This window comes from Symphalangus syndactylus, chromosome 9 (genome assembly GCF_028878055.3).
Source record: "Symphalangus syndactylus isolate Jambi chromosome 9, NHGRI_mSymSyn1-v2.1_pri, whole genome shotgun sequence".
NCBI lineage: Eukaryota > Metazoa > Chordata > Mammalia > Primates > Hylobatidae > Symphalangus > Symphalangus syndactylus.
This window is the reverse complement of record NC_072431.2, coordinates 36,646,516-36,667,577: the sequence shown is the minus strand read 5'-3', so window position 1 is coordinate 36,667,577 and position 21,062 is coordinate 36,646,516. Positions and strand designations below refer to the sequence as shown.

Sequence of the window (21,062 nt, the reverse complement as noted above, 5' to 3'; positions counted from 1 at the left end):
TTGTCTTTAAGTCTTCAATCCAACTCAAAATATAAGAAGGTTTAAATTAGGGATCCAAATTTATATTTTTATAAGTAGATAATTATGCCAACACAATTTTTTTAAAAAAAATTCACTCCTTTCTCTACTTGCTTATAACAGCATAACTTAAGTATCTATATATGAGGGTCTCTCCAACTGATTCAAGGAAAACAGCAGCAACATTTAGCATTTAAGATGGCCATGCCATGTATCAGGAACTATGCTAAACATTTTACATGCTTAGACCATGCATTTTGGAGTCAGAATGCCAGGGCTTAAATGTACACTAGGGATCCCTGGTAAATGGTAAATCTTACAAATTTCTTGTTTGTTCACTGGCTAATAGAAATGCATGCATCAGGTAAGGGAAATAAATATGCTGGTTGACACAAACTATATATTTTAAAAAGCACCCCAAATATACAACTTGCTTTTATTAAATAGAAAAAAAAATCCCCAAGAAGCAGATATCCCAGTAGTTTTAGTGAAAACAAATTTAATATCATCTTGTTTGAACAAAGCTTTTAGAATAAGTGAGCAATTAAATTCTTAAAGTAGGGACAGAACACCAACAGGCTCTAGACTCCAGAAGAGCTGTAAGCCGACAAATTGGCATTGTTTTGCTTAACAGTTTTAGCTTCAATGTAAATATATATTGTTACTTAGAATATTAGCATCTGAACTATATAATGACTATTTTATCATTTTACTTGAATTAAAACCAGAATTTCTGGAACTTCCAAATAGTCTTTAAAGTTTTTCAATATAAACATAAAGTAACCCCTATTCCTCTCTACATATCAAATGTGAAATAACTGTCACAATATATCAGCATTTTCACAGAAAGATTTTTAAGGCTTCTGGCACATAAAATGTGTAATTTCTGTGTGACAATGTCATAATTATATATAGAAAATATTTAAAATTCTTGTAGAATTTCAGTTCTAAAGATTAAAAAAACAAGAGTTCCATGTTAATAAAATATTAAAATACTATGAGCTTCCCATAAAATTGACAGTGATTTGTAATTACATAAAGAATACACAAGGCAAGTCTTTCACATTAACTGATTCATCATTGAAAATAATTACTGAACTGAATATACTCATTTGGTATCACTAGTTTTCTAAATCATTCTTTCAGCCCAAAACAGGCTTTCATATAACTTATAAATATTTCCAATCGCAACACTGAGGCAGCAAATGTCATATCTATGTTTGTCCTAGTTGTATGTCATACAAATATAAGTCTACGAATCTTATACTTTTGTCTAAGTCACCATTGTAGAGAATGTGCTGGCAAGTGAAATCAATACAAAGGGATTATTTTTCATTTGTAAAAAATGAAAATCATTTACACCTTGTTTTAAAGTTCTAAAGCAGCATATTCAACTCTTAAGGCAAAAAAAAAAGATAAAAAAATTACTATAAATTATAAATTCTGGTAACTTTTCTTTTGGCATTAAAAGCCACAGCACAAATTCTAATATTTTAACAGGTAATATATTAGTGTACATCTGAATATACATTTGCCAAAATGTTCCATCAGTATGAAGTTGGTCTGAAGTGGAAGTGAAGTGCAGTGGTGTGGCAGGGTAACATTTAACAGCCGTCCTGGGCATCGGGGGACATGGAATGGCTGAGTCTTGACCTTCCATTCACAGATATTGTATTTGATGGAATGGTAACCTAAGAGAAAGAAACACACTTTGCACCCATCAATTTAAAATGGGACAGCTGTCTAATTTTCAATTTTCAACAGTTACCACATTTTAACTTCTGCTTAATTGTAAATGGTATTTATTATTCAATAAATTACAATCAAGAATAAATGTTCATGTTACCATAAAATTTAAAAAGAGTTGTTATTTTCACAACAAATAAATAATCCATTAACACATCTTAATCTATACAGAATTACCAAATCAACACAAAGGACGAGAGCACAAACAGACTGCAAGCCAAGCTGTTAAAGAGCATTTTTAGCTACATTAATTCTGTAATTCTGGCTCCCCAAAACTGCCTCTGAGAATGTAGAAAGATAAAGTGAATTCCACAAAGCAATGAATTTTACAAGTTTTGTACTGATGGTATAAATTAATGTGAAATCCCCCTCCCAATGGCCCCCTATTGATTCAAAACAAAAAAACTAGCCCTTGGTTTTAAAAATGCTTTCATATGAAGGGTTTAAAAATTAAAATCTGTGACTGTTAAGCCAAATGATTGCACACTGAAAAGGAGTTTGTTTTTTTTTTTCCCCAGTAAGTAAACTCCTACGTTTCAAAATTCTATGGCAAAGTCTTCTATTCACAAACTGTAAGTGAATAAAAACACTAAAACAAGAATTTTCTCATAGTGTAAAATTCCAGCTTTTGAAAAATGTAAAGTCATCTGGATTCTGAATAGTAAATATCTGTATTTTAAAACATCATACTTGCAATATAATGAAGATATTTTAGACAGTTTAGATTATAATTTGTCTAATTTAGATTCATAACCAAACACTATCATTTTCTCACAAAAAGACAACTGGAGTACAAATGGCCACAGATTTTCCTATCAACCAAGTAAATTGGTTAAAAGGAAAATGAAATTGGCAAATTTAGTTTGGACTTGGCTTCCTTGTGCTTCGTTTTTTGCCTTTTACTAAATAAAGATTGGTCATCTAAACTAATGAGTTTTCTCAATTGTCTGACGAATCCAGGATGGAGCAGAGTGATTGACGCTACACACCTAAAAGAAAATGGGTAAGAAGAAGAGTTGCCACCAGCAGAAGGGAAAACTCATCTGCACTCTCTTTAGTATGCCTGTGAGATTTCTTTCCAAGTATAGCCAACAAATGACAGGTAATGACTTTCTTTTTTTTTTTGGAGAGGAGGTAGAATTTATTGGTGAGTATTAAGAGGCGGCAGCACAGTGGAAGCCTTGAACTTGGCCCTGTGCAGGGCCTCAATCACATGCTCCTTGTTCTGCAGCTTGGTGCGGAAGGACATGGTAACTTGGCCAATGTGACCTCTGGCCACAGTGCCCTGGGGCTTTCCAAAGGCACCTCGCATGCCTGTTTGGAGCCTACATTGGGGTAGTGCAAGGTCAGAGACATGAACATACATCTGAAAGGCCTATTACCAAGGTCCCTTAGAGCAACCTATATAGGAAACAGGTTGCATACACTACCAAGGAAGCTGCTGTTTGCAGCCATTGCACACTGGGCCCCCATAAGGAAAGGAACTCAGAACGCTTAATTGGCTGCAGAGGTAATGACTTCCATTGTGGAACCTTGGTCCCAAATGTTTCCGTGTACAGAATTATTTTGTAATTCTTGCCAAAATTGCAGTTCTCATAATTCTTTGTGAAGGAGAAAATTTGTTTTAGGCATTTAGAAAACATATCAATGGCTCTAAATGTCTCCAAGTAAAAGATGCTCATTGTAGCGCCATGTATAGAATCCAGTTAAATGTCCACCAATAAGGAACAAATAAGCTATGTCACATTCATAAAGTCAAATCCTATGTAAAACAATTTGAAAAAGCTTCAAAGAGACATTTGTTTATGAATGGATTTGCAGAGGATTCCATTTTGTAAATTAAATAAATTTACATACTACAAAAGCGGGCTAGAAGCTTACAGAGCAACCTATCAAGAATGGTTATTTTTGAAGAGAAATGACATCTTCTTTATTATTTAAAAACTTGTTTACTAAACTTTTAAACACAAGAAGCCGTCATTAGAATACTAGTTTATGCATTCTGAGGGCAGAGATCTTATTGATTTTAATGCCAGTTTATACCTACTTTATATCAATATTTATTTTAGTGCCTGGGACAGTGTAGTGCTCAATAAATATTTCTTAAATGGAATATCATAACTTTTTACAAACATTCATAAACAAAAAAGAAGGTATCACTTGAATGTTTTTGAATGAGAAACATATTACACTTATAATACAGATACTTAAAAAAATTTAAGAATTTACTGATGTGAATATCTACTAGTTGATTGTCTACTCTTGAAGTTTAAAGCATTTTTAGGAATTTCACATAGCTTTCTTTTTTCCATAAGGAATGTAACTATGAAAATTTCTATCATTTACATTTACTTTAAAAACGTAGAAATCGCTGCCAACCTGAAACTCTTTGGTTGTTCAAATTTAAACTAAGGAAAAACGAATTAAAAAAACTAATTAAATAAACAAAACAAGCCAGCAAGATTCTATGTGACTTACCCAGTTTTTTCCTTCCCTCCACCTTCTGTTGAACCAAAGATAAATCTTACATTTGAAAAACACGTAATACATAGTGATAAATATCAAAATATCATTCACTATTTTCAGACCTTACTTGTAATAGGGTAATAACTTGATTTTTAGTAAATCAGAGACCATCGAGTACTGAAAGCCAAAGTTGTTCTTATGTCAACACAGGCCAAGGGTAATGAATTAATCTGTCTTACTCTCTGTAAATAATTTGCTGATTCATAAACCTTAACATCACACAATTTATAACATACTGAACTCGATTTATTAATGCTTTACTTGAAGAAAAGACTAATCTCTGTGACTACATGGGGGTTGAGTAGGGGTAAGGTATGCAAAAAATCCCTTCTGAAACATGAAAAAAAAACATGGCATATTTATGACTACATATACACTAGAGCAATCAACTAGATAATTGTTCTATTGTGAACCAACCATTATAATGAAGGTTAATTGCCTGCGTATGAACCAGAGCCATAAGACAAGTGGGTACCTGGAGTTAAACTGAACATTAGGGTGCCAAGATATAGAGAAACACAGAGCCAACTTTCTGATGAACAATCTAAAACTACTATCAAAATCACTGGAGATTTTATTTGGCAATATAATTGTTGTTCTATAAAAGAAATGTCAGAATTCAAAAGAAACTAGAAGAAATCTTCAGTACAGAACAGAAACATAAGACTTAAGCAAAGATCACAAGAAATTAAGAGCCTGCCTGTGCCCATTTTTACTTCCTTTTGCAATTTTTTGAAATAGAATATATGTATAGAAAAATTCACTAAATGTAAATACGCAGCCCAGTGAAAAACAAATGTGCATACAATGCACCACTCATGTCAAGAGAAAAAATACCTCCAAGTTCCCTATTAATCTTCTTTTAAAATTGTGGTATTTTCTTCAGCATAGATTTTAGCCTTATTGTGAATATTTTTATTGCATTACAATAAATAACATTTATCTGGATTACTTAGCTTTTTGATTCCGCCTTAATTTGTGTGCATGGCCTACATCAATAAGCCCTCACCAATCCCTTTTTTCCCCTCTGGAAGTAAGCACTATAATAATTTTTATAATTACTTCCTTGTTTTTTAAAAATAACTGCCGCTTATGCATGCATCACTAAATAATGTAAATTAGTTTTGTATGCTGTCAAACTTTATGCGTATGTATCTGTGTATTTTTGTGCACATTGTTGCATTTTACTATATTTTGTCCATTTGATGGCTATATGACAGTCCATTCTTTGAATATACTGCTATTAATTCTACTAATTAGATATTAGGGTTATATTTATTTGGAGTTTTTACAAATAATATTCCATGAAAATTCTTATGTATGAGAGTCCTGGTACACAATAACAACATTTTTAGGATATGTAACTAGAAGTGAAAAATGCTGGTCATGAAGTTTGCATATTGTGAACTTTACTAGATACTATGTCCATTTTTAGTGAAATGAGATGGATTATAGATGAGACTTTTATTTTAAAAACATTAGAATCTGGCACTAAGTGCTATCAATCAGGTTCCACTGAAAGACAGAAAATTTTAGATTCAATAGAACCTAAAGTAATTGGTTTTAAACAGGAAACAATTATAGGATAATCATTTATTGCCCACTTTTTATGTTGATTCATATTCAGCTCATTCTAGAAGCAATGAGAGTTTTGTGTGTGAAAGGACTGCCAAGTCAGGGCCCATAACACACCAAGTATATAGCTGCTGGCCTGTATAATTCTGTTGGCCTAAAAGGCATTTCCAACTTAGTGCAGTTTTCTGCAATTAGTTCATTGAAACTGATGAATATCTTCACTGACCTAGTATAAAGGCATTGCAATCAGTTTCTGTGTAGTAACTTGGTTCTCCCATGGGCCTGATATACCACTGTATCTCAGGACCAGGCTGTGAATGCACAGAAGACAGAGGCTTCATTTTATTCATTTTTGTGTTCTCAGTATCTAGTACAATATTTGTTACTTATGTGCTTTAAAAATGCTTGCCAAATTTATTGAACTGAGAAACCAGTAGTGCTTGGTTTGAAACTCATCCTTAATTTACAAGATCGGAAAAAGAAAACTTTTCTAAGTGAGGATGTGTAATTTATTAACATGGGCGTTTATCCTCCTCTAAAAATATAAATTTGTCATGACCGATGAAAAACCAATTTCAATATTAAAAGCTATACCAAATTGTTATGCTGCCTGGCACGTAAAATCAGACTCTACAAATAATTTACAAAATTCAAATCTAATCCACTGTAGTATTCCCTCCTGTTTCCTCCACTCCTGACAGCACCCAGTATTCTGCCTTGTCTCCATGTTTGCCCAGACAGGGTGCCAAGTCCTCTGGGAGGAATGGCTGTCACTCATACCTCTTCACATATACACCAAGGAAGTTGGCTTATGCAGTCAAGTTTGGCCAGTGTTGATATGGTTGAAAGGCCCGGAAAGCCTTTCCCCATTTCTTTTCCTGTCTTTGTAGCATTCCTGTTCCTTTGCAGATTTAATTTCTGTTGAGCTCAATGTTTTGCTCAACAAGTCTCTTACTATTCTCTAAATGGCTTTTAAAATGATCACAGAAGGAATTCACAAAATGAAATGCCTCGGGAGTTAATGGAATAATAAGTACTTTCCTTGTCTTAGATGCAGAGGTGCTTCCAACCAGGAGAATTAAGGGGAGAAGACAACAGAGGTTTAGGGAGAGGACTCCCTCTGGGGAGTCTAAGTGCTGATGCCTTGTTCAAAGCTTCACCACATCATCGTCTCAGTGGATGAAGGGAACCCAAGGAGGAAATTCACCTGAAAAGAATTCCCTGTGACACTTGAGTGTTTTTCCTGAGAAAAAGCAGACTTCCTCTTTTTTTCTTCTTCTACCCCACAGTAAGGAGGAGCTAGATAACTTTGGCAGGACATTATTAAGATTTGAATTTCTGCATTATCTATCATCTACATTCTCTATATATTCTGCAATTTTTTTGGTTTAACCTATAAAACTCTTCCCTAAGCCTCACATATGGTAGTAACTAATCATGGTAAGAGCTGTGACTACAAACTTGTAGGTTCCTATCACTAATGTACCTTTTTTGGAACAGGAAGGTATTTTCCAAAGAGTCTTTCTCGAGGTGCTAACATAATCTCTTAAAATCAGAGTCCAGGGCATTCTCTATATAGTTATGTAAGAATGAACAAAATGCATGTTCTGCACCTGGCCCATGTTGTGGAAAACCGACCTGACATATTTTTCAAGTACGTGTAAGACTCTGGAACTCTTTCAGCTTATACTTTAAAGACATAGAACAGTAACTTTGGGAACCCTATTTAGATTTACGTGCTAGAAAATTTTTCCCCTAAGTATTAGTTTGACAGTGGTGACAATAAACCCAGTGTCACCCATCTGATAAAGAAGACTTACCCTTTTCAATTTGGCAGCAGCCTCTCCTGAACGGATTGCAGTCAGCAAACTCTGTCGCATCTGTTCTGGGTCAGAGCTTTGGAATGTTAAAGAACTTTGTCTCATAACAGTGAATGATGGGCAATCAGTTGGAGTTGGTATTTGGAAATTCTGTTCATTATGTGCAGAGTTATTTTCCTACAAAAATAAATGTGAAATATTTACATGAATGCCAAGAAAAGAATGGGCCATTTTTTGCAAAACGTTTTCATCATCAATAGTTCTTTAACAATCACCGTTTGCCACACTGGTGCTTCAGACACAGCTCTGTTTCCTCACCCACTGAATTATCTCTGCTGCCAGAGCTAAGCTGGAAGATGAGGGCATTATTTTCTCTTGAACTCAGGAAGCCAAAGAAGAAAACTGGTACCACTCTTAAATTCATAAGTACAGTGGTAATTTTATTGTTCTTGAATTAAATACTGCTGACTTCACCAATACACAGAATTGGTTAGAAAAGCCAAATGAAGATTTTAAAAAATACTACGAACTAAAAAATGACCCATTTTCATGGTTTCAACATACCAGGCTATGAAATTGCTACTTTTAAATGAGCAAAACAGTCAGAAAATGTCATATATGTTGAATCTAATATATCTTCTAATAAAGGAATACTAATTACTATGCTACACTTACTAGCTTATTTTGTGTTTCTGGAAGTCACATGGACTAAGTGCTAACCATGTTTTATTTTTTGCCATAAGAATCAATATACAAAAATTAGGAACTTCCAAACTGAAGACTAAATAATTTAATTTCGCTTCTCAGGAAGGAATATTTAGTAACTGATGTAAAAGGCATATGTTATCAAGTAATCTTAAATGTCTTTTTCAAACTGCCAAATACGTATCTTTACCAAAAAATGAGCCAAACAGGGCTCAGGCAATGACTTAAAAGCTTTATTATCTAAACCAAGCTTCCATTGTTTAGGAATGGTATTCTATTCCAAGAAAAATCACAGGCTTTGTTTCCAAGTAAAGAACTAATCTCTGTATCATACTTCTATTCCTGATGCTATATCAAAGTAATAAACATAAATGTAAAATACATGAAAAAATATTAAGTATTGTTATACAATTATGGAAAAATATTTACTTGGCAATATGGTTAACATTCTTTTGCTCTAGGAATGTTTGAAAAAGTAATATTAAATACTTCTGGAACCGTCACACAAATATGAACGTATTCTTTAAACACTATCAGAGTGAAAGTACACAAAGTATTTCTTTAAAATTGCATGAGGATTATCATAAATCGTGCTGTGAATTTCATCTTCTTCTTTGACTCTATTATCTGAAGCTAGCAAAATACAACATTTAGTTGACCAAACACTAAGTCAACAACACTCCTTTTTGGTAAATATTTAAGGTTACATAGTGGTTAGATAACAGTTTGGTCAACATACATATTATAGTTGAAAGTTGACACTGAATTAACAGAATGGGGAATTAAGAAAATTACATTTTAAAACTCTGCTTTCAATGTATTTATATGTGAAAATGTACAATATATGCAAGCTGAAGTTGAGTGTATATGATGGAAATCACAGAGCTGAGAGGCGCTCAGTTATTCTGGCTAGTCTCTCATACTGTTATTTTTCCATTTCATTAAGACTATTTCCTTTACTATTACATAGTAATGTAAAATTGGAGAATAAACTAGAAGATTTAGACAAGTTAAAAACAAATTAAGATAACACAGGAAAATAGAACCATAAACTAGTAAATACATCATACAAATGATATGAGCAAAGAAACTTTAAAACATTTGCTAATGACACAATTATATAATGATGACCTTACAGTAGTACCTAAACAAGTTATATAATTGTGAGCAAATAATCAGATTTTATGTATTACCACTCTCTTCACTACAATAGCTTAATTTCAGATTAATATGAGTTCAGAGTTAAGTAACACACAAACATATCAACATGCTTGTTAACCCCCATTAAACCATGTCACTAAATTTGAATACTTACTTTTAAAAAGGCTACAGTTACCTTATCAGACACACCAAGTTGTGGGAGGTCCACGAATTTCTTTACAGAATGAGTCTTCCCTTCCTCTGTGTTGGCTGGAGGTTGGACCGATGCACGGGCACTAGGTGACTCGGTGCGCTCTTTACTGAAAGACTGTGACCTTTTCACTACAGCAAGAGCAAACGGTGAAGGACCAGAACTTGAGTATGGTCGTGGGGCACCAAAAGTTTTCAAAGTCTTCAGATTTTGTGTGGATACCTGACTAGCAGGAATTGTCGCAGGTTTCGGAGCTATGGGAGGAGGGGAGGCTTCAGCAGGAGCCTGACTGATGACATCATCAGTTTTTTCAACAAGGGGTTGTGGAACAGAGTGAGGCGTTTTACTTAAGGGAGAAAGAGTCTGCTCTGGAGAAGGCAGCATATCCCTTTCGGTCTCTTTATTTGTCAGTTCTTTTGGAGCAGGATTAGGGGCAGCATGGACACTCTTGGCAGCTGCAGATGTCACATAGTGACCCGATACTCTCTTCTGCATCTGCAAAAAAAAAGAGCTGGGTTTGGCCTGGGGATTTGAAGCCCGAGATTTAAATTTTGATTCCAAAATATTGTTTATGTCTTCCAAATTTGGTGCAAAAGGAGCTGCGCCAGTGTCTCTTGTCATTTTGGGAGTAGGTTTCAGAGGACTAACCATGGCACCATCAGGTGAAATCACAGAACTGTGCACTTGATGCTCTGTTCTCAGGTTAGGCTTCGGTTTAAGGTTTGACAGTGGCCCTTTTGGGCTTTCAGAAATAGCAGAATCTTCTGTTTGGATGGCAGTTTCTTTCACATTCTCATGAGTGTGTTTTTTCCCTAACGCATGCATGTCCTGATCATCTTTATACTCTATGGTTTCTGATTGCCAGTCTTTCGATATTTCCAAGGATTTGGGAGGCACTATTTTATAAGTAGTCATGCCAATTTTGGGTATATACTCTCGTGTAATTTCATTTGAAGGTTTTGGCTTGGGATTGTAGTCTTGTCTATAAAGTGGGTAATTCTTTAGGTAAGAAGCAGTTGAATTTTTGTCAATCCTATCTATAGGAGGCAAAAGATCATCATTACCATGTGCACAAATTGGATCTTTTATGGTAAGTGGATCTTCTGAATGTATAATTAGGGTGCCTTGACTCCTGAATTCCCTTGAGGTATCTACAGAATCTTGTGAACTTAAGGATGAGTGTTGAGTTGATATGTTGTTATTTGAAGTTTGCACACTTTCTTCAACTTTGGAGTCAGACAAATTATGATCTTGGTGTTTCCCAACAAAGCTGTTACAAGAAGGGGTTGTCTGAATTGCTGCATCTTGCATTTTTGTCTTTTCTGCGCTGGGTTGATTCAGTTTCTGATCTGGTACTGATGAAGCTGCTAGATGGTTTTCCTTGTAACTTATAGCAGTATCAGTTTCATGTGCCTGAGAGTTTGATGGTCTCTCAACTTCCATATCAATGTTGTTATTTTTGGCAACACTTCCTACATTGATTTCTGTTTTCTTCATTCCATTTTTCATATTGTCTTCTGTGTTCTCTGGAAAGACAATTATTTCATTTTGAACTACTGAGAGAAAAAAATCATCAAGTTAAATATATGAAAAAAGTAGAAAACCTCAAGTTTTTAATGCCTACTTTCTCCAACCCGAAATAGTTTGGTTTGAATTCTACAGATAATTTTCAACTCATTGACTATATAAAGGTAGGTAGTAGCATACAGAGAAAACAGTACGGGCTTTGGATGCATACAGACTGAAGTTTGGAATCCCTGGCTTAACTAGTGTGGCTACAACATGTTAATTAACCCCTTTGAGCCTCAGTTTGCTCAGACACAAAAAGGTGAAAATATGTATATTATATGTGTGTCATTTAGATAGCATGCTCATTAGTATATTGACCAGAATAAACACTCCATAGAAGGTAAATAAAAATAAGTTTTTACTTTTTAGAAGATGTCATTCAGTCATTGTTCATGACAAAAAATAGAAATCGACAAATTCAAAAACTGTATTTTTCCTCTATTTTGACTGTCTTTTCTAAAGCCCCTAGCATATTTATATTTTCATACCTAACATTAAAAGGAAAAGAATCCCAGCAAATGCAGTTTTAATGAAGGCCTTAACAGAAAACATTAAGATTTACAGTAAAAACAGAATCTCAGTTGATTGTCTTGTTAACTAGGTATCTTTGCTGAAGGCTGTTAGAGGACTTTATTTTTAGTTATAACATGGGTGATTTCAATGACATGAAATCAGTCATAATGGTTTTGATTTTTCTTTGTTGGAAATAGGCATCCTTATTCTACAGTCAGAGTCAAAATCAAAGTAGAGAAAATAACCTTCCTCTCCCTTGCACTACTTTTCCTCTTGATTCTAATTCAGACCTCCTGAAAACAAAACTCATTTGCCAGTGTCTAGGTTAACAGAGCAACAGCTTCAAGTCAACAACATGACGGCAAAGCACTGGCAGGAGGCATGTGGAAGGAAACAGGCTTTGGAGTCTGCATCATGTGCCCAATACTGAATTAAGTCATTCCTCTGCTCCTCTATTCAAATGCCCTGAAAAATCATGCTTCCTACACGATCACTGTGCTTATCTTCAAAACCCTAGTGCCTTTTCACATATGGCAATGGTTTGCACAGCACAAGTTAAATGTGAGCCTTGGGGGTCAAACTGTGAAATTATGTCAAGTTATTTCTCTATAGTTTTATCATTACCCACTTTTACCTGTAAGGACGAGATGAAGCACACTGCCTAAAATGTAATAAGCTATATTATATAGTTCCTCTCTTAAAAAAAGAAAAAGAAAAAAGATATGCATGCAGAAAAATATCATGTTAGGTAAATTTGTATACAATTTAAAAACATATCTTCACATTTTTAAACTCTGCCTGATTGAACAGTTATTTGGTTGTGGCAGTTAATATTCTATATTGTGTTGCAAGATTCCTATATTAAACATGTAATTTTAAAATGGAACTCATTTTTATTCTTCCCGGATAAAATGCAACTGAGTATCAGAATGCATACCATCTACTTAGGTGAATTCTTTTCTCAATGACCAATTGTTATTAACTATTTTGATTTACAAAATTAAGGACCCATGCTCTTAGGAACCATAGAAGAGGCACATTTCTGCCTCTGCTCTCAATTTACTTGGTTCATAAGTATTTTTCAATGTTCGTATGAAAAACACTATTTTGAACACTGTTATAAGCATGAAAGAATTTAAGAAACAATCTCTGGCAGCAGGAAATGAGTCTAAATGTATTTCCTTCTTTCTTTCTTATTTCTAATTTTCCACTGAATATATGTATTTCCCAGAAATACTTTCCAAAAGAAAGTAAATCAATGTAAACATATATTTTCAATTGAATCCCCTTTTAAAAACCCTAATTTATTGGTTTTAGAATTATAAGTCTCTGTTTTTCATATTTTTGGTAGGTTACACCTACTTTACCATTGTCTAATTCTGAATTTCTTCTCAACATTCCATGATTATTTCCAGTGATTGGCAGTCCTGGAAACCCAGAATCCATCCTCATATACAACTGACAATGATGTTAGCCAAGTGTTTATAAACGGCTAGATCATTTTCCAAGAATGGCCAGTAAAGGGAGAAGGTATCTTTTATACTATAGTGACCCTCTACTCAAAAGTGACACTGACATTGACAAACTTACAAGAAGGTGATTTAGATAAGGGTAGGTAAAAAGGAAAACAATAAAACTACTTTAAGAATAATAGACATTATTTACTTTAAAAAACAACTACAGTTGACAAAGGTCATAGCAAAACAAACCATATGCAAATCAAAATACTACGTAAATGTATTTGTGACTCTGGCACTAACTTGACAACAAAAATCTTAACAAAAATGATTCAACTTGACGTTTTAAAGAGAAAGAAGCGGCTTTTAAGTCATAATTTCTCAATAGGAATGCTATTGCCATCACAGTACATGCTGTGAAAAACTGACTCAAGTGGAAAAGAATGAAAAAATTATTTGCTTTTCGACCTTCTCAGTATGATATCTCACAATGGTATTGAATGTGGGAGAAAATGAATCAGTAGCATACATATTCAAGTTAACAAACACATACCACAAACATACAATTTTATATATATATAATTATATATATAAGTATGACATTGCGATTATCTATGTCTTATTCAAATATGAATACTACATCCCTAAGTTTTCTAAATATCTTAACCTGGTTTTCTAGATTAACATAATAGATTAGACTATGAGAATTCATAAGCTACTTCCTTCTTAACCCCTTAAAACACCATTGTATACTTTTTGAATTTTCTATTTGCATAGGATTGTTTTTCTGAAATTCAATACTAAGTACATATTTCATGAGTATCTCAGGATTCTGCTAGGTGCCATGAGTAGTGCAAAGTATCAAATGTAATTTATCTGATCCAAGACTGCCTAATTCAGTTAAGGAATCATAAATATAGAACCACAAAGCTTCTAATAATCAAGTAAAAAAATGAAATGTTATGATTTGGATAAAAATCGAATGGGTAAAATAGATGAAAAATTGTCTTTCAGGCAAAGACAACATGAATATATGCCTTATGATATAGAAATGAGCAAATGACATCATGAGAAAAAATAAGTTGAGCTAATATGAGGATGGGAACTGGGAAATAGTGGTAAATAAGGTTATATTATTAGATGATTTGGGCCTTGAAAAATCAGGCAGAAAAGTTTCATCCAAGGAAGTTAGATGGAAAAAAAACAGAAACAGATCGCAAATAGATACACAGAGGAAACATTTTTAAGATCCAAAGTCTAAATTAGATAATTTCTATGTTTTAACAACAAAAGTAGTACACATGGTAGTTAAGGGCACACTCTAGAGCAATATTGCCCCAGTTTAAATCCTAGGTTCACCACTTACCGTAGTAGTTGTGAGACCTCAGGTGAGTTATTTAAGATCTCTGTGGCACAATCATCTGTAAAATGGAACTAAAAATAATAGTACCCGTAATATCCGTAAATGAGGTAGGTATTAAGTGAGTTATAGGAGATTAAATGAGTTAATACATATAAACTGTTAAGAACTGTCCTTGGCACATAATAAAAGTAAGAAAGTGTTGGCTATTAATTTATATAACTCACCATTCTCTTGGTTTGGGCCCAACGACTTCAAGTTTCTTATATTGTCAACTACCTTCTTTTCATTGCTTGTATCATATACTACACTGTGTGGTTCTCTGGAAGATATGACATTGTATGTTATATGTTGATACTATTGAAACACACACACACACACACACACACACACACACACACACACACGAGAAAACAGGCAATAATTTCCAAAGACAGATGAACTAAAATAATCATTTATTTCTGCCAAACATCAGAAATTTAATAGCAGAGAAAAAATATAACTGAGAAGAAATGCTGCTATGAAACATTAGCTTTCATGTGGTGGTCCCATTAAAAAGAAAGAAGCTTGGTAAAATAGACACTTTTCCAAAATAGTGGCTTTATTTTGTGATTATCAGTTATTTGCCTTTTAAAGAAAAAGGAAATTAAATGAAACATTTTAGTTTTTCATCTGGCAAGGTCAACTATATAAATCAGAATGTAGATTGACCTCACTGATCTTTTTTTCCCTTTGGTGATAGAATAGTTTAATAAGGAGACAATCTCATGCAAATTATAGTAAACCTCTGACATATATGGTTTATTTTGCTTGGTTGATTTCATCTTTATCCACATTGTTGCATTTCAAACCTAAGTGGACTAGACTATAGCTGTCCATTTCTAGACTCAAGCGGAAAGTACATTCTCTGTTTCATAAAGTTGACTGCAAAGATAATGCTCGTGATTTAACATCATACTCTAATATGCAGAATTGTTTTCATATACCAGTGAAAATCCACCAGGAATACTTGGTAAAAATTGAAAGTTAAATATTACATATAGGTCACATAGGTAACAGGCAAAACACACACACAAAAACTTTCATTTTTGAATCACACAAATAAACTATTTCTCATGGTTTATCTGACACAGGGATATTAGAACTGTCACATTTGATTTTCTTTGAATGTAGTTACATGCAAATAAGTACTTCATTAATAAACATTCTTATATAATGGTAAAAGGGATAAAGTCAAAACCAAAGGGCTGACTATATTTATGTTTAAAATATCAGATCTATATTTCAGAAGACTAGTATTAATTAAACTAATGGCCACCAACACTCCAGCACAGAGACTACTTACTGTCCATCTGTGCTTTTAGTTTCTTGTTTTTCTTCCATGGAGTTTTGTGAGAACTCTCCACTACCATTGCCAAGGGCTGAGTCAGGATCATTTTTCAGTGTATTTATTATATCAGTAGATACAAAAGGAATATCTTGTGACTTCGAAGAAATATTTTCAGCTTCAACTTTAGGCACTTCACTCAGTTCTTCCTTTTCATCTATCTCTTCAAGGCTATAATCAGAGCTTATTCCAGCTACAAAGAAATGCAGATATAATCCTAAATATTAATTTGCCTCATTCATCATATGCAATTCTGGCAAGGAAGGAATTTTGAAAAATAATAATTAGCTGGACTCTTTTAAGTTCTGCTTCAAAAATAATAGTGAAGTTCTTTCTCCTGGTGAGTAGCCACGTTAACATAAAACCAGATTATCTCAGACTCGTAATTCTCAAAACAATCTGCTATCACTCTAGGTTTTATTAATGGTAGAGACAAGATGTTAGTTAATCTCATAAACTTCAAGTTAAATATTTCATTTAAGAAGTATCTTTCAATTGAACAGTTTTTACACTCATCCAACAACTCAATAGTGCAAATTAAAGGCAAATTAATAATTTTAAGAGTGAAAATGAAAAGCACATGAGAGTTTTGTATTGTCTACAAGGGCACTCATAAAATTTGACTCAATAGTTATTAGTACCAACTATACTTGAGAACTACCTGAGCCCCCTTTAAAAATACTGAGGCTCACACCCTACTCCACAAAATCAGAATCTCTGAAGAGTGGGGCAACGGACTTTTAAGACTACTTAGATGATTCTACTATGTAACCTGAGTTAAAAGCCACTGACCTAGATGCTTAATTTTTGAAAATACAAATAGAGCAAGTATTGGACAATGAAAATTAAGTTTTATTCCTATCCAGTTTGATTCTCAGAGGCAACTTGCTTTAACAGTTTTTCCTGCATGTCCTGAGAAAGTGTAATATACATACATAGGCTGATAACCATACTCACGTTTCCTTTTGTTACTTTATTTAATATAAATGGAAGCATACTGTAGCCACCTAGCTTTTTTCTCCACTTACAATATCTTAAATATCATCCATATTAATATATATGTTTACACATAAATATTTTCAATAGCTGTGGTTAACATTTCATTGTATAAAAAATGTATTTTATCACCAACAACCAATAGCCAGCAGGGTAAAAGAGAAGGAGGCATCCTGAGCAGTTAATGTTCATGCTTATTGTCAAGATTAGCCATGGAAGTAAATATAAGCCAAACAGTGAGGTTCTGGATTTTTGCTAAATATAATTAAACATTTCCATATACATCATAGTATCTGAATGAAATTTAATTTTATCCCAAGGCTTGGGATGTGGTGGGGGGGTGGGGTGGGGAGGTGGTATAGCATCCAATTATAGTAATCAGCACATTCAGAAAATTTAATTTAAATTTTTAACATAATTCAATATTTAAAGTACTCAAAATATATTTTTAAAATTTTATCTCTAAGTATATAGACAGAAAAGTGTGCTATTTGTGCTCTTTGAGAAATAAACATGAGAAATTTTAATGGTATTTTTATCATTAATAAAAATAGATTACTCAATAAAAAATATTTAAAAATTTAGGTTTAAGTGAATATTCAAACATACATATTTTGGCAAATGATGCTTTATTATGATGTGAAATAGAAATAATGTGTCTATGATAGCATATTGTATCTATGTGTTAAGAATGTATTTATATAATTTGAAAACTCTGTATTGAGAAAAATGAAAGGCCATGATGGTTTAGATACAAATGTGTTTTTTAATTTTTATTATAAGGTCTTGCTTTGTCACCCAGGCTGGAGTTCAGTGGCATGATCATAGCTCACTGCTGTCTCAAAATTCAGGGCTCAAGCAATCCTCCCACCTCAGCCTCATGAGTAGCTGGGATTATAAGTGTGAGCCACCATGCCCAGTCTCAATTCTGTTTTCAAAGTGACCCCTCAGTATATATAAGCCAAAAAGAAGAGAAGCTAAAATTCTTCTGAACCACTGATTTTATTTAACTAATCCACTCTGTTGTATTCATCTGTATGGTTGGGAAAAACAATAAACTCTAAACCCAGATAAAATTTCAAGTGAAAAAGAAGCAACTTCTCTTTCTTTATAAAATATGTTTACACAAGGTTTCAACAGCTGATCAAATTTACAATCAATGATATCTTAACCTGCCTGATACAAAGCACCAGCCAGGAAAGGCCTGACCACCTACATGTCAATGATGTTATGGCTGCCTCAGGTGTCCCAGGGCACTCAAAGACAGAGGTTTTCTCCATCAGTTTGGGCGCAGTGCACTGCTCCTGACTGAAGAGCCCAGGGTGAAAGGTTTCTGCCAAAGAAGTAGAATCTGTAGAAATGGCACTTAGACAACAGAGTTAAGGCAAGCAGAGACCAAGAAGCATTTTGGAAGAAATCAGATTTGTTAGCTCACAATTATCCATGCATTAAACAAGAAGAGGTAAAAGGAAAAAAAATGAAAACAGATATGAAGCAAAGTTTGAATAGCATGCACTCCTTTTTATAATACTTCAGTGACTTCTAATTTCACTCAACAGTTGTAATTGTTATTATTCAATACATTTCCTTTGTGGAAAAAAATGGTGCCATTTATATTATTCTGAGTAAAGGCTGAGAAAAATCATTACTAGTTATCTGAGAGTAAGATTTAAAATCACAGAGGAGTGAAGAATTCTTACATATATATGTTAAAATTCCAAATTCTTAAATACCACTTAAAAATTAAATATTCAAGAGTGTTGTTCCTAAATGTTTCCTGTATTTGGAATATAAATTATAAAAATTAGGTGAGTTATATTAAGCATTTTTTATACTTACAAAATTATCCCCATGATAAAGTCCTAGCATGATCATATTCTATTTTTGGTATGATATTACTAGTCTATCACATTCATTGATGTCTAATAGTAACTCTAAAGATTAAAACATTTTTATCATACTTCTTAGAAAAGCTACTAAGTAGCTATTATTAAAAACACTGGAAAAGTATTAGTATAAATTATGTAACTTGTAATGGAATTTTGTTTGGAAAGAATCCTCAAGGAGAGCCATATACTGCAACAGAAAACATTTTCATGGTAAATTTTTACCGTTAGATTAGGGTAACTTGTATGTTGAGTTCATATCTAGAACAGTTGCATAAAGAAATTGTGCTTACACTTTCCTGTAAGTTTTCTTCTGCACACACCAAGGTACATTCCTAATTACGGTGTGTCATTACACTTGGGAAGGAGGTTAATAAATGTTAACCTGATACTGCATAAGGGAAAGCAGGAGACCACATAGAGAAAGTACTCAAGGACAATTCCAGAACTGAAATTTTGATCTCTGCTAGCTTCATACTCTAACTGGATTGAGGGGCAGAGGGGTGGGGGCAAGAATTCATTTCATAATAAAAAAATTGGGGAAATAAGGCCAAAGAATCTGTATCTCTTTCATGTACAAAGCATCACAAATGGATTCATTTCTCAATTATCATGGAAGTCCTTTTTCAGTAATTACACCATGGAGAATAAGGGTGTCATACCTGGGCTGGATAGCTTCTCAGGAGAGTTTGCTTCTGAAGCACTGTCTGGAGGAACTCCATCTATTGGCTGTAAGGCTAAAGGAAAGAAGCAACACAACTTATAAAGTCATATTCACAAATAAAACAATTCCTTAACAGTTTAACTTAGTTATTTTTGTATAGTTCAGAAAGCAGTAAGCCTTGCTAGAAGCCATTTTACTATCTAGCTGTAAAACACTAAAATCCACTTAGACTCCCTTTTCTACATTCAGCTAATCCTGAAATGGCAGCATCTTTCTGAATAAATTCACGGATTATGACATGCTCATCTTAGGATAATGGAGCTGTATAATTTTGACACTTTATTTGGTGATGTTTCAGATTTTTATACGGCAGCAAAGTGAGGCTAATCAAGATATATTTAAAAAGCCTAAGTATTATTTAAAAAGCATAACTTACATATCCATATCTTTCCTACTGTCCATATTAAACAAAACACGATACAAATGTAATGTTAATGAAACAACCACATTACCAGTCACACAACTATTTTCATCACTTTGATGCGGGGGTATTTTGGAGGGTGGGGAAGGTGCTTTTCGCTTTGTCCTTCTCAAAGATGAATTCCCTGCAGACGTGCTGCTGAGCTGCAGTGAACCTGCCCTCACTCTTGCTGCTTCACAGGGACTCTGGAAAACAAAATGACCAAATACAGTCCTACATTTAGAAATCAGTAGCAAACTTTAGGAAGACACTGAACTTTATGTCAAGCACAGGATATACCCAAATGGAACACAATAGTCATTCCTTAAAAACGTTTATGAAGCATCTGCCACACGCAGAAGCTGGGTACTGGGATAGATACGTAAAGAAAAAAAAAATAACGGCCTTTCTCAAGAAACTTGGGCTAGAATGGGAGACTGCCACACAAACAACTAACTGTAACGTAGAGGACTCATAAGTAACAGTGTTAAAAACTAACTTTTAAAGAAAAATCTGGAGACATTAAAAGGAAGGGATGAAAAAGGGAACATTATTTGTATAGTAGTATCTGGCTTGATTAAATCTACCTCTTTACAGCTGCAGTGTTTCAGTGAGGAACACTGCAAAAATCTATATGTCTACCTGAGGCAAGGTCCTTCAAGGTCACCTACTGCAAAGAGCTACTGCTCACACTCCTAGCCCGTGACTGTCAGCAGATCCTAAGACATCCTCCTTCAGCAGGAGTCAGTGCCTCCTGACCAATTGCCATGTCATCTTTGCTCTTTGCCTTTACCAAGAATGAATGAATGAATGAACGAATGAATGAATGAATAACTATTTAAAAGAGTTGTTCAGGTGGCTCACACCTGTAATCCCAGCACTTTGGAAGGCCAAGGTGGGCAGACTACCTGAGGTAAAGAGTTCGAGACCAGCCTGGCCAACGTAGTGAAAGCCTGTCTCCACTAAAAATAAAAAAATTAGCCAGGCGTGGTGGCATGTGCCTGTAATCCCAGCTACTCGGGAGGCTGA

The 21,062-nt window shown here is 34.0% G+C and overlaps 1 protein-coding gene and 1 non-coding gene across 12 annotated transcripts in view; both read right to left on the bottom strand.

The window, feature by feature from the left end:
- Positions 1-419: 419 nt before the first annotated feature.
- COBLL1 (cordon-bleu WH2 repeat protein like 1) overlaps positions 420-21,062 on the bottom strand; it is a 159,452-nt gene continuing 138,809 nt past the window's right edge. For 3 of the 11 annotated variants that reach the window (XM_063609448.1, XM_063609446.1, XM_063609450.1), the window contains 7 exons: positions 20,086-20,239; positions 19,572-19,646; positions 15,986-16,220; positions 14,868-14,962; positions 9,727-11,267; positions 7,686-7,862; positions 420-1,709 (listed from right to left, as the gene is read on the bottom strand). In XM_063609448.1, the coding sequence (XP_063465518.1) occupies positions 1,623-1,709; positions 7,686-7,862; positions 9,727-11,267; positions 14,868-14,962; positions 15,986-16,220; positions 19,572-19,646; positions 20,086-20,239 (2,364 nt within the window). In that variant the 3' untranslated portion in view covers positions 420-1,622. Of the gene's footprint in view, positions 1,710-7,685; positions 7,863-9,705; positions 11,298-14,867; positions 14,963-15,985; positions 16,221-18,239; positions 18,357-19,571; positions 19,647-20,085; positions 20,240-21,062 lie in introns of all 11 variants that reach the window. The other 8 variants (XM_055291936.2, XM_063609445.1, XM_063609449.1 and 5 more) reach the window with 6 other exon arrangements.
- LOC129490880 (small nucleolar RNA SNORA70) lies at positions 3,138-3,272 on the bottom strand. Its single transcript, XR_008660355.1, has one exon. It is a non-coding gene; the product is annotated as a small nucleolar RNA SNORA70 (small nucleolar RNA).